The sequence below is a fragment of the Athene cunicularia genome (assembly GCF_003259725.1).
Source record: "Athene cunicularia isolate RWA chromosome 1 unlocalized genomic scaffold, athCun1 chr1_part1, whole genome shotgun sequence".
NCBI classification, from domain to species: domain Eukaryota; kingdom Metazoa; phylum Chordata; class Aves; order Strigiformes; family Strigidae; genus Athene; species Athene cunicularia.
The window spans coordinates 63,604,178-63,626,331 of record NW_020799091.1 but is presented as its reverse complement, the minus strand read 5'-3'; the positions used below and the strand labels follow the sequence as shown (position 1 = coordinate 63,626,331).

General features: G+C 40.5%; 1 protein-coding gene across 11 annotated transcripts in view; it reads right to left on the bottom strand.

The window, feature by feature from the left end:
* MCF2L (MCF.2 cell line derived transforming sequence like) overlaps positions 1–22,154 on the bottom strand; it is a 160,518-nt gene that overhangs the window by 33,100 nt on the left and 105,264 nt on the right. For 10 of the 11 annotated variants that reach the window (XM_026868510.1, XM_026868527.1, XM_026868503.1 and 7 more), the window contains one exon: positions 7,832–7,922. In XM_026868510.1, the coding sequence (XP_026724311.1) occupies positions 7,832–7,922 (91 nt within the window). Of the gene's footprint in view, positions 1–7,831; positions 7,923–10,038; positions 10,201–22,154 lie in introns of those variants that run through there. The other variant, XM_026868569.1, reaches the window with a different exon arrangement.

Sequence of the window (22,154 nt, the reverse complement as noted above, 5' to 3'; positions counted from 1 at the left end):
GGGCCAGGTGATCTTTCGAGGTCCTTCTCAACTCAAGATGTTATTCTGTGGATCTGTAATATTTAAGCTGTTACTGAAGCAAACAGTAGTAACCAAATGCAATGCAATAGTACATTTTTATAAACGGTGTATTAGCTCTTATAAAATACAGAGTTTAATTGCATGACAAAATTAGGTAAGGTGTCTCATTGGTGTTCAATTCAAAGAAAACAGACAGAGAACACACATTAGAATTATTCTCCATCTCAGTATGGCTACCTGCAATGATGCTGTTGAAGTCACAACAGTCTTGTACCACTTTAACTCCCATTCAAGTCTTGCCAAAGCTCAAATTCGAGATTACTCTCACTTTGTCTACAATACCATTCTTGCCTCCACTAGTCTGTCTCCTATGCTTCCTGTTTGGTTTTGGTTTTGTTTTGGGTTTTGTGTGTGGTTTGTTTTTGGGTTTTTTTTTTTTTTTTTTTTTTTTTTTTTTTTTTTTTTTTTTGGGGGGGGGGTGGTGTTTGTGGTTTTTTTGTTTGTTTGTTTTAAAAAATCCCAAGTCTTAAAAAATGATGCTTCCTCTTCTTGTTGTGGCTAGGAGTCAAATCTGCAAATTGATCTTTGTGAAACAACAAGAAGTAGGATTGTTACAGTAAACAATGTTGGACCTCTGCCACGTATTCCAGTTTATCTGAGCTTGTATCTGCACTGCCCAAATATTACTATTTTCCTAACATTTTTTCCCCCTAAAGCCCTGGTGACTTCCAGAGACAATGATATGATGCAAGAGACAGTTCTTAGATGTGTGTGAACTTCATCAACCAGTCAACCTCACCCTGAACACGAGCACAACAAAATCTCCATTCCAGACCAGCAGCATTTTTGTTTGAAGCTATTGTATGCTAAGCAGACAGAGCAAACAATGACTTCTCAATAGTGCTGTGCCAAATGTTAAGCACAAAAAAAATATTCACGTATGTTTAGTAGTGCCATAAAAGAAAGTGCTTTCAAGGACTGTTTGAGTGAAGTCAATGAACTTCACTGAGACGTGAAGAAGGGTTTGTGCACTTAAAAACTGTTTTTTCCAAAAGTGTCTTTATTTACTAGATTCATTAATACTAACTGCTGCACCAACACCTTGTCTCAAATATTGCACTAACTCAGTTAATGCCTATGCAAGAGAGACCAAGGGTCATGTTTTAGGTATCCTCTGTGAAAATGAGGGTAGCCCCTACTCTATTCTAGCCCAATCCATGTGTTCCTTTGTCTCACTTGTATCAGCACTGGCACTTGTTTGGCACTTCATGACAGTTATGGGATTAGTATTCTATCTGGTTATCTCCTTCACTTCCCCATCCAATCAGGCCAGTACCAATTCCAAAAGTACAAAAAAAGATGTAGATGTGCATGTAGTTATCCACTTGGAAATAAACCTGACCAAACCAGATATTTATACACAGCACAGCCCTTAAAATCAAAGCTTTCCAGTACACAGAGATCTTTGCTGCCCTATGAATACTCCAGACCTGGAATGTAGGAAGAACCTTCACTGGCTGGACAAAACAGGAGCTACCTTAAATCCTCCAAGAAACAGTTAATAAATACTCAAGAACTGGTTGAGCTGCCTGCTTTCAGTGCTCTGCTTCTCTGGGATGGGGAGCTTTCCACTGCATGCTTCAGGTTCCTGGAAAGGGGGAATTTACAGAGACACAATCCAGCTGGGTTTTGGGCAAAATGTAAAGTTAAGTTAGTTGCAGACAATCTCAATTATCCTTCACAGACTATTAATGACAGAGAGGCTGTATGCAGCACCGCTACTCACCCAGAAGTTAAGTAGCTGCTGAGAGGGGGAAGTAAAAGTCAAGCCATCTCACCAATGAAGATTACAAGAAGCTGAATGGCTAGTAAGGAACCACAGAAACCGAGCAGGAAATAATCCCTGCCTGATGCTTGGGAAGTTTATTTGCGTGGAAGGAAAGACACCACTTCCCCAAAGACAGATACTAAGATTCTTCCTCTCTTCGGTTTCCACTGCATAATGGGGTCTTGCTCTGTTGGTGCCAACAGGGAGCTATTTAAATCACCCAACAATTTACCTGCACCAGTCAGGCACCATCAATCCCATGCACCCCTGTCTGACAACAGTTGTGAACAGCATACATGCACTATAGGCTACTGGGCAGATGGCATTTTCAAAGGAGAAATAATTCTCATTAGATGGCATACTTCACAATAGTCACAATATTCACTGAGCCAGGATGCTGTGCTGCCAGGCTTGTTCCTGGAAAGTGGCAGCACAGGAGCAGAGCAGTGACCAGAGTCTACAACCAGGAGCCAGTCACTACAGCTTTCAGCAATGAATACCCAAAGGTGAGCTTTTGGAAAAGAAAACCAACAGCTTTGAATTTTCATATCTCAGGTTTCCTCTTAGAGCTTATTTAGTATACAAAGGAATTATGTAGATAGATATGTGTATCTTTTAGACAGAGATGAACTTGAAATTGCAGTCTGCTGTTCAATCCCACAGAGCAATTCACTCACCCGACCCAGCGCTCAGAAATCTTTTGTACTTCTATGCAGCAAAGTTATTCTGATAAACAATGAGCCTACAACCCCCTTTTCTTCTACTTCCCCAGTAAGTATCTGAACCATGTGAGCCATCAAAGAGCCAATGCTTGACTCAGTTTTAGTGGTTCTGTCTTAAAATACTTAGAACAACACTCTCTTTCATTTTATGAAGGGCTTAAATATATCCACATACCAAGCTCTATGGTGGTGTTTTACCTTCTGCACTTACTAGCATGCTGTAAGCCACAGGGCACTTCTTTCCAAAATACCTCTGTATATAAAGGAGTGAATAAGTACTTCTTTTTTTCTCCCCTCAAGACTGTTTATTCCTGGGTAGAGTCATGTCTCTTATACAGGCTTCTTGTCAAGAAAGAATCTTCAATTAAATCAATTTATAGAAGGAGCAGTTTAAAACTCTAGTTTTAAAAACATTGAGTTGTTTTGCACTAGCTCTGGATTTCATGCTTGTGATGTTATGATCCTGTCTTCAAGATTTAAGTGATTTACTCTCTCCCTTTACGTATTAAACCCCCATATAATAAAAAGGAAAAATAGCTGACTCTACAAGGATAACTGCAGAAGTGCCTGCACATGTAATATTCTCAAAACATCCAAAGCAATAAGACAAAACCGTACAGCATCTCAAAATAACATTTTTAGTTTATCATTTACTGGAATCACTCGCAACAATAGCCACAAAATTAATACAAATACTGTTCTAGCTTCATTGCACTGTCAAGTTCCTGTTTTGAATCCAAGCAACAATGAGAAATGCCTAGAGGCTGAAAGAAGAGCAGGTTTTGCAAACTTAACCCATTCAAATTGTTTGAGTGGCCTTACAGTTTTCAGGACATGATACAAAGAGCTAGCTAGAAACTGGGCTGGTGGGAAATACCTATCCATAACAAAATAGTGTCTTTCATGCAGCATCACTTACTAAACCCAACTTTTCTTCATCAACAACTCACTAAGAAGCTGAACGCATCTCTCTGCAAATGGGGCCAGAGAACTCAAGGTTGGATCACCGTAATTCACTGTTTCTCACCTTGGATGTAAAACCAATGATAAGACTCCAGATGGCAAAAAAAGGGGACTGCTTGGCTCCCGCAGACTTTAGGCTGGTATTAGCATTCCATTGGCTTTTGCTCTCCTCCTGGCAGCTAAAGGTCTTGACCCTAATGTTCAAAGCAATTCATGGACCAAGCCTCTGTTACAGCAAAGACTGCATTTTGATTTATGAAGAGCTAAGAAAAACAGTGCTCTGGACAACGCAGTTGAAAACAGAAGGCATGAAACCTGCATGCAATGCATCCTTAGTCAAAGGTGGCAAATCACAAAGCAAACTTCTTCCAGAGTTTGGATAAAACTCTGTCACTTTTAGAAAGGGCTGCAAAGTTTTGTAACTGGATAGTTTTCTCGCTACCACCTGAGTGACCTCCATACCAACTGCTTCTTCAAGAGGAGTTGCGCATGTATGTTACTCCCTAAGCACCAAGTTTAGGGAAGTTCATTTTCTCTGGACTTTCAGTATAAGACTGATGGACGGCTATGGTGGATCTTTTAATGATGTCGAGTGTACTTTTTTGTTTGTCTAAAAGGCTGAGTTCACACTTCAACCTTTCCCTCAGATGGAGGAAGACAATGATGACAGGACTCTGTCATGATACAGGCTTCATTTATTTAAGAAAACACATGAACTAGGAACAGAGCAGTGTGAAACCCTGGAACACATTGACTAGTAATGTGTCTTGCTCCTACAACTGTTGATTGAATACTGTTTGTTTGGGTATGACAACACTAGGAGAAAAAAGTAAAAAAAAATAAATTTTTGACTGCATGGAAAAGTGGATCAATTTGTTTGGTGTTTGTCATTCACCCTACTTCAGTTGGAACAATATGGAGCAGTTTTACCAATGTATGTGACTGCTCCTCCTTACATTCAGATTCAGGAATCTTGCCTTATTTGCATGAGCCTACCCACTTGCTCAGCCACAAGAGCTAAAAAGTTCAGTAAGGTCTTGCATGTCTCTGTATACCATGTTTAACTGAAAACAGGACATTATAATTCAAATTTAGAAGAATCTCATCAGCTGACAGGGCAAAACCCAAGAATTTCTGGATCTTCAAAAATCTGCTAAGAGTGAACAATTTACAATGCCTAGCTTCGATATTTTTCTTATAATAACATTCAGGTTTCTACAGCCTCTCTGGGAATGTGACAATTTACTGCCAAGACTTAACAATTAGCAACATAAAGTTTGGCTTTTGGCATCTCTACCAGAACATCACCTCTCAGCCTGGCTATCCCAGTAGGCCAGATTCTTCCGAGAGACTCACAGTAGGGATGAATTCTGTCTAACTTATAGCCATATAAAAGCCAAGCCTTCTACACAGTCAACAGTACCCTGAGGTTATCCATCCCACCTATCTCCGATAGGATGAGTCACCCTCCAAATACACGCTATTCTTGACTGCACTAGGCTAATAATTTCACTTTAGCTAAATCAGGGGGAAAATAAAAACATAATCTTGTCTGCAGTGTCTCTTAAGCCACAGAGTCTGCATTCTTGCACTGACTAAGGACAAACTTGTGCATGTTTCAGCGGCAGTCATCCTGGGTGAAGGGTGCAGCTGCTGCCCTTCCACTATGTCTGCAAAAATAGGTTTACCTTGTCTTCACAGCCTTGACTGTCTATAGCAACCTTTAAGCAGCATGAAACACAGATTCAGCTCATCATTGCTTATTTTCTGTCTCAGGAAAAACAATGATCCCTAACAGCAAAGAAAAAAAAATGAAGCCTACAAAAAATTTTTCATAATATAGAAAGATTTTCCACATAAATTTCAGCCTGAAACAAAAATTCTTTCTGTTAGTTTTGTTTCAAAACATATTTCCAACACCCGCTAGTACAAATCAAACATTTGTGTATGGAGAATCTTGAAAATAAAATAGTAATACTAAATATACTATACTATACTAATATACTATAAAATAGTAATAAAAGAAATTATGTGCTACTATGAATTTCTGGTTAGCAGCTGCTCAGTGCTTACAAATGCATTTCCTATAGTCATCAGGATATTGGTGATGAGCAGATGCTCAAGCCAGGATATTCCTGTTGGGCAGTGCTCCAGCTACAGCACCCTGCACTGGCACCTCTGATTTCACAAATCAAGAGGGTCAACCCTCTCAGGACCATTAGAAAAAAAATCAGGAAGGATGACAAGGAGGATGCTGTAGAAACTATAACAAATGAGCCAACAGCCAAAACTCTTAAATAACATGAGACACATATCCTCACACACAGCAATAAGCTTTAGCAATCAAAACAGCCAGAGATACCAGGCTTTCAGACATAAGGTTCCATCTGGACAGCCCAAATGACACTGAGATGCTTCAACACCATCAAAAGATCACTCTGACTATTAGGCAAACAAAACACATGGAAGTTAGGCCTTCAGTTACCTTTGAGCCATTAAAAAAAAACCACAAACCAACAATCTTTGTCCATCAATAAGACCCAGAGAAATCCTCTAGAAACAGACAGAAGAAATATATTTATAGTTCATTTATGGCAAATATTATAGCAAACAAATGGTAGACAACAGCAAACAATGATTTTTCACTGGGGTTTTTTTTTGAGATAGGAAGACAAAATTTTCAAGTGTTCAGGGATGATGTGGCTAGGCCAGGTTGGACAGGTCTTTGAGCAACCTGGTCTAGTGGAAGGTGTCCCTGCACATGGCAGGGAGGCTGGGACTAGATGGTCTTTAAGGTCCCTTCCAACCCAAACCAGTGCAACCCCTTCGTGCACTTAACATCTTTTCGAGGCAAAGCCCTTAGGCACAAACACCATCACTACAGTGATGGATCCCTTATCACAGGGAAGGGATACTCAGGTTCTGTTTATTGTGCTTCTAGGCAAAATAACACACACTGGAGGAACATTTCAATAAACATTAATGGCATGACTGTAAGAATCATGTCTGTAGTTGCCCCTCACTCCCTACCACCCCAATTTTGTAAATAAAAACATCTGTGGAATACTTATCTATCCTTGAACAAAAAAAAAACAGCATTGAATTTTGAAAGGGATTCAAAAACTCCAGAGATATAGTCCTTTTTCTTTAAATCACGCCAAATTATGCCACTCTTAGTTTCCACTGCTGGAATCTGCTCAATGCTGCATCTCAAAATTCCAAAGTGAGCTGCAAAAGCAGATTTTGCTAGTATTTTGGTATATTTTAAATATTTTAACATTCCTAATATACGTATTGTGGGAAAAGTTGTATTGTGTGACTGTTATATCATTATATGTTCATTCACAAAAAGTCATATAGTGGGAGTAATGTATTACCTTTAAATAAATACCTTTAAAGTTATAATAAACAAACAGTACTTTGGTCAGAAAGGGGCCACACAAAAATGACATTTACCGTTTTGATTTTACTTTTATCTTAGAGACAGAAATTTTCAGCCATTAAAAATTAAAGAAACTATGTTTCCAGCTCTGTTGTTCAGCACTTACTGAAAAGATTATCAACACTAACAATTCAAGCAAGGGGAACAAGAAAAAACACCCCAAGAGTAAACCAATAGTAGGATAAGCACATGATAAACACGAATCTGTCTTTTCCTACTTGTGTAAAAAAAAAACCAAAACCAACCAAACCCTCTAAAGCTTAGTTTTCATATTTTAAAAATATCAATTAAAAAGGAAACTGAAAGTAACAGCATATTGCTAATTGATCATAGTAGGTACATAAGATTTTCTTGCTTACAAGCAACCCTTGTTTTAATTCAAACTCCACAAGACTGGCTTTTACACCTGAATTCCTTTCACAGGTGGTAAACTAAACCAGGACCCTCATCCTCATCTCTTCCTAAAGGGGAAGCTCACTCAAATAGTGAAAGGTGGACCCAAAGGTCTGTGGGACACATGGGCTATCCATGCAAATATTGGTTCCCACCTGGGAGAGCTGCATGCCACGCACATTCACATGTACACACACACACACACACACACACACACTCTCCAAGTGCCCTCTCAGGAAGATGTCCTGAGCTGCAAACTCATCAAACGCATTAAAAGCAGATCAGAGACACATGATCCTTAGTCCCAGTCAGCTGAGATACAAAGAGTTACTGGATACTTTATGTATCATCTATCAGCTAACATTCTGTTGAAGAAATAAAATACTTGCCATTTTTCTACTTGTAAAAGGAAGGTTCAACACAGAAAATCTTTCTAAGGAGTTAATTTAAAACAGTACTCACTGCTATCCGTAGTATGGAAGCTTTCACAGAGGTCCATTTGTCCTGTCTGCGATCTATGACAAGAATAAATCCAATTCCAGCATCTCGTAAACTAAGTTTGGAGGAGGAAAGAAGAAAAAGAGAATTTAGTTAAAAATACTAATGAAACTCCTGTTTCTCTCACTTGAAAAAGTAACTTGATCTTTTTGTGCAGAACCTTCTTCATCTAAACATCTTAAAGACACACCAGACACCATTGGAGAGAGGCAGCACAGTCCCAAATATGTTCCACAGAGGTTCAGACCATATTCAAATCATGAATTCTTCTTTTGTATGAAAGACAGTTTTTACATTTCTTGTACAGAGACTATTTCAGAGGAAAAGAAAACCTTTTGATTCTCCATTGTTTTGGTGGTGATATAATACCTCCTTCCTGCTGTTTCAGTATAATTTCAGAATCAAAAAAAAGTTATTTTCCTTTGTCATCTGCTTTTAGCCCTCTGGTTTAATTGCCTTCCTCTTCACTGATATTTAAAACTCCTTAAAAACGCAGATCCTTCGGATTATTACATGATATTGCTCTGTGCATCTGAAATTCTCATATGCCTCCAGGTTGCAGACTTGTTCCCAGGTGCATTTTTATATTCACCGAAACAAAACTCCCCTATGGCATTTAAACACTCAAAGTCATAGTTGAGAAAAATGAAATCAGATGCACTTCTCTGGAACGGAGACATCTGTGAGAGAGATTCTGCTCAAATCCTTGCGTATGGGTGACCTTTCCTGTGCTCAGCTGCATGTGCTACTGAGTCCCAATCAAGAGATCTGCTCTTGTTTTGTAATTCCCCATCTAAGCCAATTGTGCAATGCCAGCAGCAGCCCTTGCTAGCCAATCGTAATCAAAATGGAAGTGACAGGCAAATACAAGGCAAACAGGCTTGGATTTGTGATTTTCTCATATATTTGGTCATTTTAAATATATGTGCTGTATTTTTAGTCTGGATAATACTTTACTGCAAGGCCTACTGTCTGCACTGTGTGACATTTAGGAATACTGTGCATTGATTTGTCATCGTCATACCTTAAAAGACAATATAAAAACCAACAAAACAGAATGTCAGGATCCCTTATTCAAGACTGCGGAGTCATGAAAACACCAGTTTTGCTTCATAAGATTATGTTGGTAGCATAGTAATAAGAGGAGGATGAAGAATACGGGTACCCAGAAGTATCATCTTAAGCTATTCTTCAGAATTACAAATTTAAACATGACTCACAGTCTACCTGCTCTCTTTTACAAACTGCAATCTCACTCAAATTTACAAACTAAATATTTAGGGGCAAACATGAACAATTATAAAAAATGGAAAGGAACACTTGCTTTCTTTCAAAAGAAGCTAAGCAGTTATTTTAACATACAAGAATATTAGAGGCGACTCTTCACTGCTCACATTCAGCACACATTACTTAACTCTTGCCTCTAGGTTAGGACAACACTGATAAAAGACATCTGAGTGCCTTCCTTGTCAAGCCTGAATAACACTTCCAGACAAACAGGGTTTTGTATTAACAATATGCTTCCTACTACAGTAAATTTCCATAATTTACTACAGCTTTCCCTCTTCCTTCTCTTTCTTTATTTGAAGGGCAAGAGAAGGAGAGAGATCCTGATTGATTTTAGCATCTTCCTGTTCCCCATTTAAAGTTCCCACCATTTTAACCTTTAGTGACTGAGCAAAACAAAATGCTAACAGCAACCATGTTCCACAATAATCCGGTAGCAAAACAAACTCCTTGGGTCACACAGTCCAAACATGGATGAATAGAGTCAAAACAGTACTACAGCTGCTCCCACAGCCATTCATATGGATTTTGAAGAGTATTAAGACTCTAAAATTAGGAGCTGTTTCCCCTGCTCAGTAGAAGTTCCCAGGAGTCCTAAATTTCTACATACTTAGTGGAAGCATAATCTCAGATCCCACAGAGTACCTAAATGCAACATCCGCATCATATTTCAAGAAACTATTGCCATTTCTCTGTAACAGGAATAAAATTAAAGCCTCTGACAGTGCATCAATCAGATTTCTCCCCAGGAGCACAGGGAAAGACAGGCTCAGCTGGGATGCTGGAGAAGATCTAGATGGCAGCTCCACACAGTAAATCATGTGCCTCAGTACCTGGCAATAAGCAGACCTCAGTATTCTCCTAGGAAAAAAGTCATGGCTTACTTAAGTGGAAGAGTTGACAAAGGAAAGAACATCTCTAAGATAGTCCAAGAGATGCCTTTAGCCAGCCTTCTTCTTCCAGTGGATCAAATATGTTGGGTGGATGCATGATTCCGAATGCGGACCCCTTTCAGGCTCAGACATAAAAGCCAGGATTCCCCACTTCTAGCCAGAAGAGACCCCGGGGCAAAATCCTGAGCACCTGTCTTCAAGCTGGTAACACTCAATTAATATAGATTGCTTAAAAAAAATAATAATAATTTAAATGCTCTGTTCTGAACCAATCATGATGAAGAAAATATTTGTTATCTTGACAACCATGTCTCGTTGCAAAGGGCTGGCTATGGAGTCTGGAATCCAGCTCCCAAGTTGTAGGCAGGAAGCAACAAACCAAATTAAGACATTGTGTACAACAAAGCTGAGAACATTATGACAACAACAAAGCCACCTATTCAAGCAAAGTAAATACTGGAAACAGGCCTGTTTGCCAGTGTACCCTTGCTCTAATGACCTCTCTTTGCTGCCACACACACCTGTGTATGTAGTTACATGAGAGTTTGCAGGATGCCCCTCCTCTCTTTTAAGACATAGGATGAATGCTGTTTTGGTAACAAGCAAGTATTCAATTTTCCTTTGGCTCCTGATTTAACTGTGAGTGACAGCTGTCCCTCTTTCCCTCAGTCACATTTAGTACATTCTATCCTAACACTGATTTCTTCCCCTTCCCTCCTCCCTCACCCCATTCGTTTGGCAGTAAAGCAGTTTGGCTTCTGCTCTGTGTCTCAGCAGAAGCATGCTCTGATGGACATGACCTGTCCTGCTCATCAAGCTTTACCTCCTGCCTTGCTCCAGTTGTATTGTACTCATCAGCTTAGCCCAGGTCTTCTCACACCTCTGCATCACTGCCCCATAAACCTGTCACCACTACTTGCATTTGTCTCCCCATTCATCCCTTCAATGATTCTTGTTCCTTATTGCCTTATCCCAAAACCAGCTCAAAAACTCTTGAGCTTTTTTTTTTTTAAAAAAAAATTTGATACCGTCAGGACAAATGACCAAATGGGTTCTTACCCAATCCCTTTCTGAATATTGCAGTCCCCTCATCCTCCAACCCGAGTCTCCCTTACCCCACATCACATCCCGCTCAGACTTTCAATATCTGCCCTCAGGTGGACACTTCCCTCCGCTGTGGTCCTGCCTGTTGAGCTGGGCAGCTTGCCTGCACTGCCTGCTTGTCAACAGGCGGCACTCATATCCTTTGAGATATTCCTGCTTTCAGCCCTGGTAGTGGATCTGACTCTGGAGCAGCTCATTCTGCAACACAGAAGCCCCTCCTCAGCCCCAGGATTTAGTCAGATTTCCTTGACACAAGGTATTTCCTTGACACAAAGGCCATCATTCTTCTAAGTGTCAAGTCTGAGTCCTTGACCAAAGGATGGAGACACCTGAGCTTCTTAAACAAAAGGCTATTTCAGTTTTTGAAAAGCACAGTGGATTTGTCGCTTGGCTGCTTGGGAACAATTCAGCTATTTTGGCCAAACTTTAAAACAAAAGCTCAGGTGAAACCTTGTGAATAGCAAGAAAATTTGGCAGAGCTGTAAACTACTAGAAACCAACCCTTGCAGTGAGAAACGGTAAACAACCTTAGCAGAAGCACCTGCCTATTAAGGCTTCTTGACCCTTACAACCTGTTTTCTTTAATGCATTAACTTGTATCCGGTGTACTTTTTGAAACATAATTTATATAAGCTTGTAATTCAAATTTAGTATTTCCTTCCATTGTTTCCCTCCTAACACACACACACACACACACACACACACACCCCACCCCATAATGGGATAAGCTCTGTTCTTCTGTTTATTCACCAGTACAAAGAACAGAACATTTTTAGGAAGGCAGAGAAATCACCCCTGCTCTGCAGGAAATATGTCTGGCAAACCCACAGAGGCCAGGGCAGAAAGGTAGAAAGCAGGGGCAGGGGAGCAGGGGCCACAGAGGACAGGATAGAATGCAGCAGAGGGTAGGCTTTCTGCTCAGTCCCCTTACTCCACCTCGGGGAGCCAGCATAACACTATTTGCAGAAGGTGAGAGTGAAGTTGAAGTACCTGCCCAACAAGCACTGAGTTTTCCACTCAGACTGTAGAGCAGAAACTGAATTTTTCACTTAGTGACTCCTCAGCTTTAGATTATGGGGACATCTCCCTCTTTGTCTTGTTTGCAAGACTTATGAGCTCATGCACCTGGGAGAAAGGGTGGGAAAACTTATAGTACAGAGGACTCCAGAAAGAAACTTCCCCCCCGGGGTGTGTGGAAGCAATTACATACTCATCATTTGAAAGATCCTTGCATTTCTCCAAGGTGTGGGTGGTGACAACTGCTACACAAGTAAGTTCCTATTGCTTCTACACTGCTGTATGAAAACCGCTTGTATACACTGCTCTCTACTACACACAAAACAAAGCAAATCTTCAGGTTCATCACAGAGACTCGATAATATCAAACTCTTGCACGTTTGAAATGCTGTGCAGCGATTTCAGTCTTAAAGCCTTATTATTAAACAGTTGGCTTATACTGCGCTCAGTATTGTTCCCTACCTTGACTACTTCTGCCTTTATATACAAACTGACAAGAAATTCTTGCTCTCAATGGCTGAACAGCTACTTTGACAGTAAGCCTTCAGTAGCATTCAGTGAAGAATTCTGCATTAAGAAGAGCACCAAGGCAATGTCTGCACCAATCTGCATTACAAGCAGCAGAAGCAATCTCTAGATCCCTGGTACCCTGTCCTTAAAGCTTACTCACTCTCTGTAGCTCACCACTGACCATCAGTGTGCATCAGTGATACACACACACACACATTGCTTAAAAAGACGCGGGGTCTCACGCTGCTCACAAATCCTGATGTTTTTTGGCATGCAACACATAGGCCTGTGTAGGAAGAAGGACCATAGGATTGGCCCATCCATCCATCATTGGCCATACTACTGTACCACAAAAGGGCAAACACAAGACATGGTGACAGATCATTTTAGGAATGGTACTGCCCATCCTGTCCATACAGCAGTTTGGTTTATGATTGGGCATGCCACAAGGGTTGTGTGAACCAGCTCTTAAAAAAAATACTAAAATAATCTAAAAAATTAAATCTCAAAGGTAGAACTGTATCCAGTGCAGAGAAAGACAAGCTGGGGGTCAAACAGGTTCAGCATATACAGAGACAGTCCAGGAGCCTGACTCAACTGTTTTCTCGAGTAAATGATGGAAATAAAAAGATAGATCACACTCAGTGAAGCTCCGTTTTGAAAGCTTCAAGATATCGCAGGCTTTTATAGCACATAATACCCAACCTCACTGTAAAAGGTATCTGATTAAATCAATTTAAGAGATAGCAGGAACTGAAAAAAAGAACTATAAACCAGACATTATTTGAGCTCTACATTGGACAGTGAATTGTCTAGTTTCAATTGCTAAATGACCCTGTAGTTTTTAATGTAGTATCTAAGCTAAATACTGCTTTGTAATGCTGCTGCTGCTATTTCATATCTTAGGTGTTTTCTAGAAACCTGCACTTCGATTAGTATTTAAAAGCATGTAACTGAAGAATAGCCTGGCAAATAAAAAAAATGTTATAATCCTTTTTAACACCAATGTTGCAAATGATATTCCATTTTTTTTGCAATGTAAAGTTACAAATCATAAAGTGACTACACACCTAAGACACGTTGGACATGTTCTGAAAGCTGTACCTTCCCACTGACTACACCAGCTTGAAATTAGCAAACTTAGTATTTTCTATTTTTATGACAGAAAACTTGAGGTTTGCATTGGTCTAGAGATATCAGTGGCAAAGAAGCAATCTGCCAAGAAAATAAATAGAATAAAAACATATTCCCAAAAGATGGCTGTACAGACAATTGCATGATGCTGTCATGACATTTAATTGGTTAAGACAGAAAATAGCACTTTGGATATGTACCAAGCTCTGCCACAGGTGTATGTGTATGACTAACTGAGGTCAAATAACATTGTACATATCCAAGAACAGAATTGTTCCTAACAAGGGTAACATTTATCAACATTAGACTTAGAAATACCCAGATGAAGCTCTCTGGCTACTCAGCAGACCTCCTGAGCCCCTAAAGCAAACTGGCATGACATTTTGGCTCCCCAATTCAAACTGTGGGTCTGACACCTCAGTTTGAATTCCAGCAAGAATCACTTTCAGCTGAGGTGTGTAACTGGTCTACCAGATCCCAGATCTTTTTCCAGTAACATTTATGAGAAAAAACAGAAATTAGCAGCGTGCTCTATCTAGCATATGCCACTGCATATAGGACAAAAGTGGGAACACAACGATTAACAACTTCTGCATAACTTCAGATGGAATTAGTAATATAGTTTTGTCTTTAATTTTTGCAACCTATTTTCAGCTGAAGACACTGAAGTCTGCTAGCGCAGGAAGCACAGCTGGGAGGACACATCCATTGCTTCTGATCTCCTTGGAAAGCCATCCCTAGAGCAGAGAGCCATGGAATGGGCTCATCTCAAGTTTTCTGAGGTGCTGAATTTAAAGCTGGTGCTTGGTGGTGTGAAAGTCACTGCACTGAACACGTGTCTCAGTATCCACATCTCTGGAACCAGGGACAAAACTTGCCACCTACTCCTTACTATGTTTAACTACTGAATGCCTGTACCGTGCTTCAACAAAAGGCTATTGATCTAGAAGAACTTGTTACATTTGAGTATTGGGCCCTCTCACAGTCAGCTCAACGAACTTTAACTGCAGAAGGAAAACCCTACCCAACTCAAGCTAAGACTGATCATTGTTCATGAAGAAACATAGGAAAGCGAAGGAATTCCAGCAAAATAAATTTAAAATGAGACAGAAGTTCTGCTATACAAGTGCAGCCTCTAGTGGTCTGTCCAAAATCACTGAATACCAAGTAAAAATTCTTTATAATGCTCCTGGCAGTAACAGCTGCATTTCACCCAATGCAGTTGATGTTGTGACACTCCACAGCAGAACCATAACCTGTAAGCAAGGAGGTGCCATTTCTCTTGCTTCTTATGTTTAAAATCTGATTCTGAAAATAAAAACTGCTCCCCCCCCAAAAAAACCCAACTAAATCACTATGAATACAACGTGCCTACTATTCTACCATCTTTTTCATTCTACACTAGAACTCTGAATAGCTGGATTTTTAAATGCACATTCAAACCACAGCATTTGGACCATCTCTTTACTGTAGTGTTGATAGTTACAGCTTTCCCTTCAGAGAAACAGATGAAGCTGCCCAGGAAATGCAGAAAATCTGAGCTTTTGCATTGGAGCTGAACTTGTTAAAGTTTCATCATTAGACAAGGTTCAGGTAAGAAACCCGATGCATTTCCCTCCCTCCACACTAAGCACTTTTTTTTTTTTCCCCTGCCTTATCCACATTCCAGTTAATTCTCCCTAAATCTTATCCAGTGTACCACTGATGAAAACCTTATCTCTTCCCTCTCCTATTAAGCTTACTTTTGGTCTCAGCTGTTATTGGTTCATGCCCTAGGTAAGTCTGAAAACACTCATACTGTATTTCAATTTTCTCAGGATTAGGAAATCATCAGATACACAAAATTGTATTTTAGGATCTCACAGCAAGCAGGCAAATAAGAATTTAGATGAATACTGGGTTGTGAGGTGGCATAAATAAAAACCAGGATAGGCAAGTCGTTATCATTTGCTCATGAGGCAGAAAAGACAAGCAGAATCATACAGCCTGGAAAAGCATCCCCACAAAAATGCCTTTTGAAACTTTAGAAGCAGAGGCAAGACAATTACACTTAACATTGTGTCAGTGACAAGAGATCTTAAAGACCAGAAAAAGGGGAGACAAAACAATGAAAGCAACTTCAAAGAGCTTTGTTTAAGGGGCTGATAATAATTCAAACCTTTGGAAGTCTCATCCAAACTTCACAGAAAGCCATGTGTGGTTACTGCCCTGATCCAAAAATCCTTCTGTCACCGCAGGACTGTGACAGCAGCAGCTCACTGCATCTGCCCACAGAGCAAGAACCAACAAGAAAGATGGGCTACTATCAGAGACGTACTGTTGATGAGGTGACTGACAACCCACTGCCGGCTAGGAGAGCTGCTCTCAAGCCTTGCTCCCAAAGGCAACCAAAGGTCTTTATCCTGCACAGCAGTGGGTCCCTTGAAATTGAGAGATACAAGTCCAAACATATTTACTCGATGCAATTCTGTCTCAAGCACTGCTTGTGTGCCTCAGCCAAATACGGAGCACTGGTACACACCTTATTTATTTTAAAGTATTTATACCAATTTATATTTTCCCTTCCTACTCAGTTTCAGAGAGACAGGCATCAGTCTCTTCCTTGACTGGTCCCTACAGCTCCTCCATCTGCTGTGCTACTCTAGGTCCTCAGATCATCCTCTCTCCTACTTTCAAGTCAATTCCTCCTAAAAATAAACACGACTGATTGCAGTAAAGTAATGCTGGCTATATTCCATCATATATGCTGACATTCTTTCTGCTCCAAAAAGCTTATGCTGTTGGATAGAAGCTCAGGGAATGTAGCCAGTGTTAAAAATAAGAACTAAAGAGTCCAGGCATCATCGTCTGTCTGGGCCTGGACATCTGCTTGTACCACATGCACTGATTTCCTTTCTGTGGTAACTTAGCAAGCTTTATCCTGCCAAGGAACCCCACAGACCAAAATCCAGCTGGCTTTGATGTGTTTCTGCAGGTAAAAGAAATAATCATTAAAAGACAAAGTTATTGCTTAACAGAGCCTCCTTTAGAGTGTGAAATTTACTAAAATAAGGGTTTTTATAGAAGAGTTTTGATTTTCAAAATGGAAGAAGCAGTGTGATTTCTTCAGGTCACAGAGAGCTGCTTTTGGAGGACTCTTTGAAGAAAGACAACAACTTTGAGGACTTATTTAGACTCAACTACAGAGGGCTGAAGTAGGCCACATGATCCTTGAAGGACAATTAAGGATAAATAGGTCAAAAAAAGGCAAAGGGCTCCACATTGGTTTAAGCTTAAGTAAACAGGATCAACAGAAAGCCTATGCAATGCTCACTTTAGAATTATCAAGTCCGACTTCATAAAAGCATTTTTACACCTATTCAGAACTAATATAATAACTAATATTGGAATCATACATATTTTCAGTACACTGCAACAACCATTAACACCACTGCACTAAGTATTGTCACAACTTCACCAGGCACGCTGATGTTTTGCTTTAGAAAGGTGACTTTACACTAAAAATAGGGTGTTAAATTCTCTGAACTTAAGACTGGACAAATGAAAACTCCTGCAGGAGATCCAGCATTTTAGTAATTAACTTTTACAATTTTACTTTGTCTTGTTAGCAGATGAAATTTACTGCTGAAGAGTGTGTGTCATGCATACTATTCAAATCCGCTAACACCCTGAAGGTGTAAGTGGGATTTGAAGACTAGAAAGACTTTGCCTGTACAGGGCTGAGCTTTAAAGCAAGTTTAAGATATTCACAAGGTGGACATCAAAAGAAGTCTAAATTGTTCCAAACCCTGTAAAAATTCAGACTCTAAGTGACGTGTTGAGCTTTGACCTAATCCTGGCAAACTATGTATCTGACAGAAAAGCTTCAGACTACTGCTTAACTTTAAGATGCAATGCTCTTACTTCCAACCTAAGCCTTTACGTTTCCTTTCTGCTTACAGAAACATATGGCATTTACAACTGTTTGGCAGCTGTGCTCTGAGAAAGGAAGGGCACACACAGCATGACAGATTTTGCTGGAAGTCCTGGGATGTTCTCTCTGACAAATCTGAGGGGCTGCCAAGGTAACAGCAGGGTACAGGTTCCACATCTTCAGCCTGGATTGTAATCCAACGAAGAAGAGAGAATGGAAACGAAGCACAACTGACAGAAAAACTCCGAAGCTGCAAAGCTGTTGCTCATCATGTCAGTGCGAATTGTCAGAGGTTTTGGCACTTCTTACCCATTATGTGGCCATGTCCATCCCTAGCACTCTATAAAACAAAAGTGGTTAACTCTTAGTTAGTGGTGGACTGCTTGTTTAGTTTACAGATAAGTGAGGAAACACATGTGGTTACTCTCCCACACTGGCTCTTCACAAGGTCAGCCTGGACCCTGATGGACTTACCAGCTCAAAACACAAGCATTGTCCCAACACCACTGCTCCTGCTTCCAGGGTGCGGTGGTGGATCTATGCCAAAGAGACTGGCTAGACCTGAGCTCTGTGAGCCCTGTGCTCTCCAGTGCCCCTCGTGTTGAGAAGGTTTATCAGCACCAGCAACACCCATGCTGTGCCATTCTTCTGGTCCCTCCCTAGATCTACCTTGTCACACTCTGCTGTGCCCATGTTAGTGAAGTCTTCTCCCGGTGAATGCACTGGAAGGGTTAGCACAGACATTATCAGTTTTCCAGTGTTATCCCAAATAATGGGGAGCTGGTGTGGTTAACAAGGAAGGGTCTACCCCAACCTTAGCAAGCCATAACAACTGAGCTTTCAAACTGTCAGATATTGACACTTTTGAAAGTCATAGAACGGTTTGGGTTAGAAGGGACCTTAAAGATCATCTAGTTCCAACCCCCCTGCCATGGGCAGGGGCACCTTCCACTAGCCCAGGTTGCTCAAAGACCCGTCCAACCTGGCCTGGAACACTGCCAGGGAGGGGGCAGCCACAGCTTCTCTGGGCAACCTGTGCCAGTGTCTCACCATCCACACAGTACAGTATTTATTCCTTATATCTATCTAATCTAAATCTACCCTCTTCCAGTTTAAAACTATCACTCCTCATCCTATCACTACACTCTCTGATAAAGAGTCCCTCCCCATCTTTCCTGTAGGCCCCCTTTCAGTACTGGAAGGCCCCTAGAAGGTCTCCCTGAAGCCTTCTCTTCTCCAGGCTGAACAACCCCAACAATCTCAGCCTGTCCTCATAGGGGAGGTGCTCCAGGCCCTTGATCTTCTTTGTGGCCCTTCTCTGGACCTGCTTGAGTGGGTCCATGTCCTTCTTATACTGGGGGCCCCAGAGCTGGACACTGTACTCCAGGTGGGGTCTCATGAGAGTGTAGTAAAGGGAGAGAATCACCTCCCTCGACCTGCTAGCTACACCCATCTTGATGCAGCCCAGGATACAGCTGGCTTTCTGGGCTGCGAGCGCACATTGCTGGCTCATAGTAATTTTTCCATCCACTACTCTTCCAAGTCCATCTCTGCAGGGTTGCTCTCAACTGCTCATTGCCCAGCCTGCGTTTGTAGATGTGATTGCCTGACCCATGTGCAGGACCTTGCACTTGGCCTTGTTGAACTCCATGAGGTTTGCACGGTCCCACCTCTTAAGCCTGCCCAGGTCCCCCTGGATGGCACATCCCTTCCCTCCAGCGTGTCGACCACACCACACAGCTTGGTGTCACTGGTGAACATGCTGAAGGTGCACTCAGTCCCACTGTCCACATCACCAACAAAGATGTTAAACAGCACCGGTCCCAACAACAAACCTGAGGAACAGAACAAGTCATCTTGTTCTGTTTCATTACTTGGACAGGATAGCTCTCCAGTTTCCAACACCAGCCTGTACCACAAACAACAGGATTTCTTAGAAGGCCACATGGTGTTCAAGCATTTGTAAACCATCGGGATCTCAAAGAAGGGGATGTTCTCCCAGGCAGGAAACCGACAGGGACAGCTTTCCTAACAGGAAATTGCTGAACACGCCAAGTTAACCTGAGATATGCCTAAGATCATGCAGTAGGACAGAAGAGCATTACAAAGAGAGGATGCACAAGGCTCTGTCTGCATACAAGTGAAAAAGGCCTGTGTATCATGTTTAATCATCAGTGTGGGACTCAAACGGGCCATCAAAACACTTCTGAATTTTCTCATCTACGCTATTTCTTATTTCTCTTGAAAGGAACTTTATACTTAAGACTCAGTTGTACATTTCTAAAATACTGATTTTCAATCTCTTGTGACCACAAGAATTTTAGCTTGCTTTCTGTGTTCAAAAATGAACCTATATGAGCAATGAAGAAAAGCATTATAACTATATCCTTTTGTTCTCTCATACAGTGTATTGTTTTCTAAATGCAGTAGAAACTGCAATTAACAGAAGCAAAACCATCCATATGTTGATTTTTTTTTTCCACTGCAATTATCTATCAATTTCTTTTGGACCAAGTTCTCATGCTACACCCTACATTTGGTAAATTTATATTCCAAGAATGTGTACACACTTATGTTAATAAAAACGTTTAGAGTGACAGCTGTGATGGATAGAAGTAAGTATGAATAACACTTGCCTTCAGGTTATACTGCAAATCTTAAAAGTCTATTTACTAGGATAAATGGAAAGAAGAAAAAATACTTTCAAAAGATGGGGGGGCAAGTGTACTGAATACCCTGAGATGACTTCTTAAGGGTACAGTTGGCAACTATTTCAGAACCTTATTTCAAACCTGAATGGAATATTCTTCCTCCAACCTTGGTATATGTGGGATGTAAAAGGTACATCCCACAGGTGCTTCTCCCACTTGCATTAAGAATGACAGACATTGTGTGTGGAGGTCATCAGTTTTTTACTCAGCTAAGAGGTGAGACAGCCTTGTTCTGTTTGACCTCCTTTTCCTACCCAGCTCAGCAACAATCCCCAAAGGACTCACCCAGTGAAGTAATATGAGACATTCTTCTCTGCAGAACCAGACCAGCTACATGGACATTATCAAGTGTCCTCAAAGCATCTCAAATAGATGCAAGACTTGGTTCAATGTCCTTTGGTGAAGTCCTGCTGAATTTGAAGAGCTCACCTCTTACAGACACTTCTCTACAGATAGGAATTTATTCAGCCACTCCATCAATAACAACTATTAATTCTGGTGGATCAATACCTATATGTAAAGTATTTGTACCAATTAAACCTGTAAGTTAAAATACTCTTCCTAGAAAGTACTGCCTGAAGTACATTACATACTGCCATAGATTCTCCTTCTTTCATTTTGGGTACTCTATGTATAAAACCAAAAATCACTCGACCTAAGAGAATCCGCACCTTTTTAATAAAACTTTATCTTCTACTTCAGTAATAATGAAAAACCCCAGCTGCTAAAACAAAAAACCTGTTTCAGAAATACTACACATATAGCTTTACAACATACACCTCATTACCAAAATGGCAGTTATTAAAGGATCAGATGTAATCTTCCATCATCTATAGTGCTCATCCTTACTCCATCATTCTTTCTTGATAAAGCAGTGATCTTTAAGTACACACAGTACACGACTGTTGTCACACACTACGTCAATATCCTGTACTGAATATTTTGAGATATTTTACAAGCCGTATGTTAGATGTGGTATTTTATCCAGCTGTCTATAGAACATGAATTGACCTTGTAACATTAACACCCACCTGAAGAAGGTGGTTCAGCTCTCTGCTTAATGATACACAGTTGCACCAGGATTGAGTATCTTAAATTGAGATGTATTCCCTTTCCACTGTCTCCTTTCTTAACATCCTTATGATTCAGGCATTTACACTTCTGAGCACATGCTGACAGCTCTACTATTTGCACTATTCTACCCCATGGTCTTCTAAGTTGTTAACATGTAATAGTTACATTCCTAAATTCAAGATGCTCCATGAAACATTTAACTCTTCACGATTAAAATTTACTATGAAAAAGACAAGCAACAGTTTATACAGAAAAAGCTCACGAAACCCAGAGTTTTGACAGTATATAACAAGCATGCAATAGGAGGGGACAAGGTCATGCTTGCCTATAAAATTAGAGGGAAAAATAAAGGTAGGTTATGAGGTTTCAGCTGTTCCTCTTTCAACAAATCTTAAGCTAGTCTTATTACCAAGACTTCTTCTTTCACTTGGAAACAAACCTTTAAAATCTGATGCCTCTGCTAAGATGTATTATACCAGTAAATATTTGATTGGGTGAACTCTACTGCAGAGCACAGAAAGGTCTGTTCTTATGAGGCTCTTAGTAGCTCCTCACTGTCATTTCCATGAAATATCATTTCCCTTACCGTGTGACTGCAGGCAGTCAGACAATGAGTTTTGAGTTATTGCTGCCAACTCTCTGCT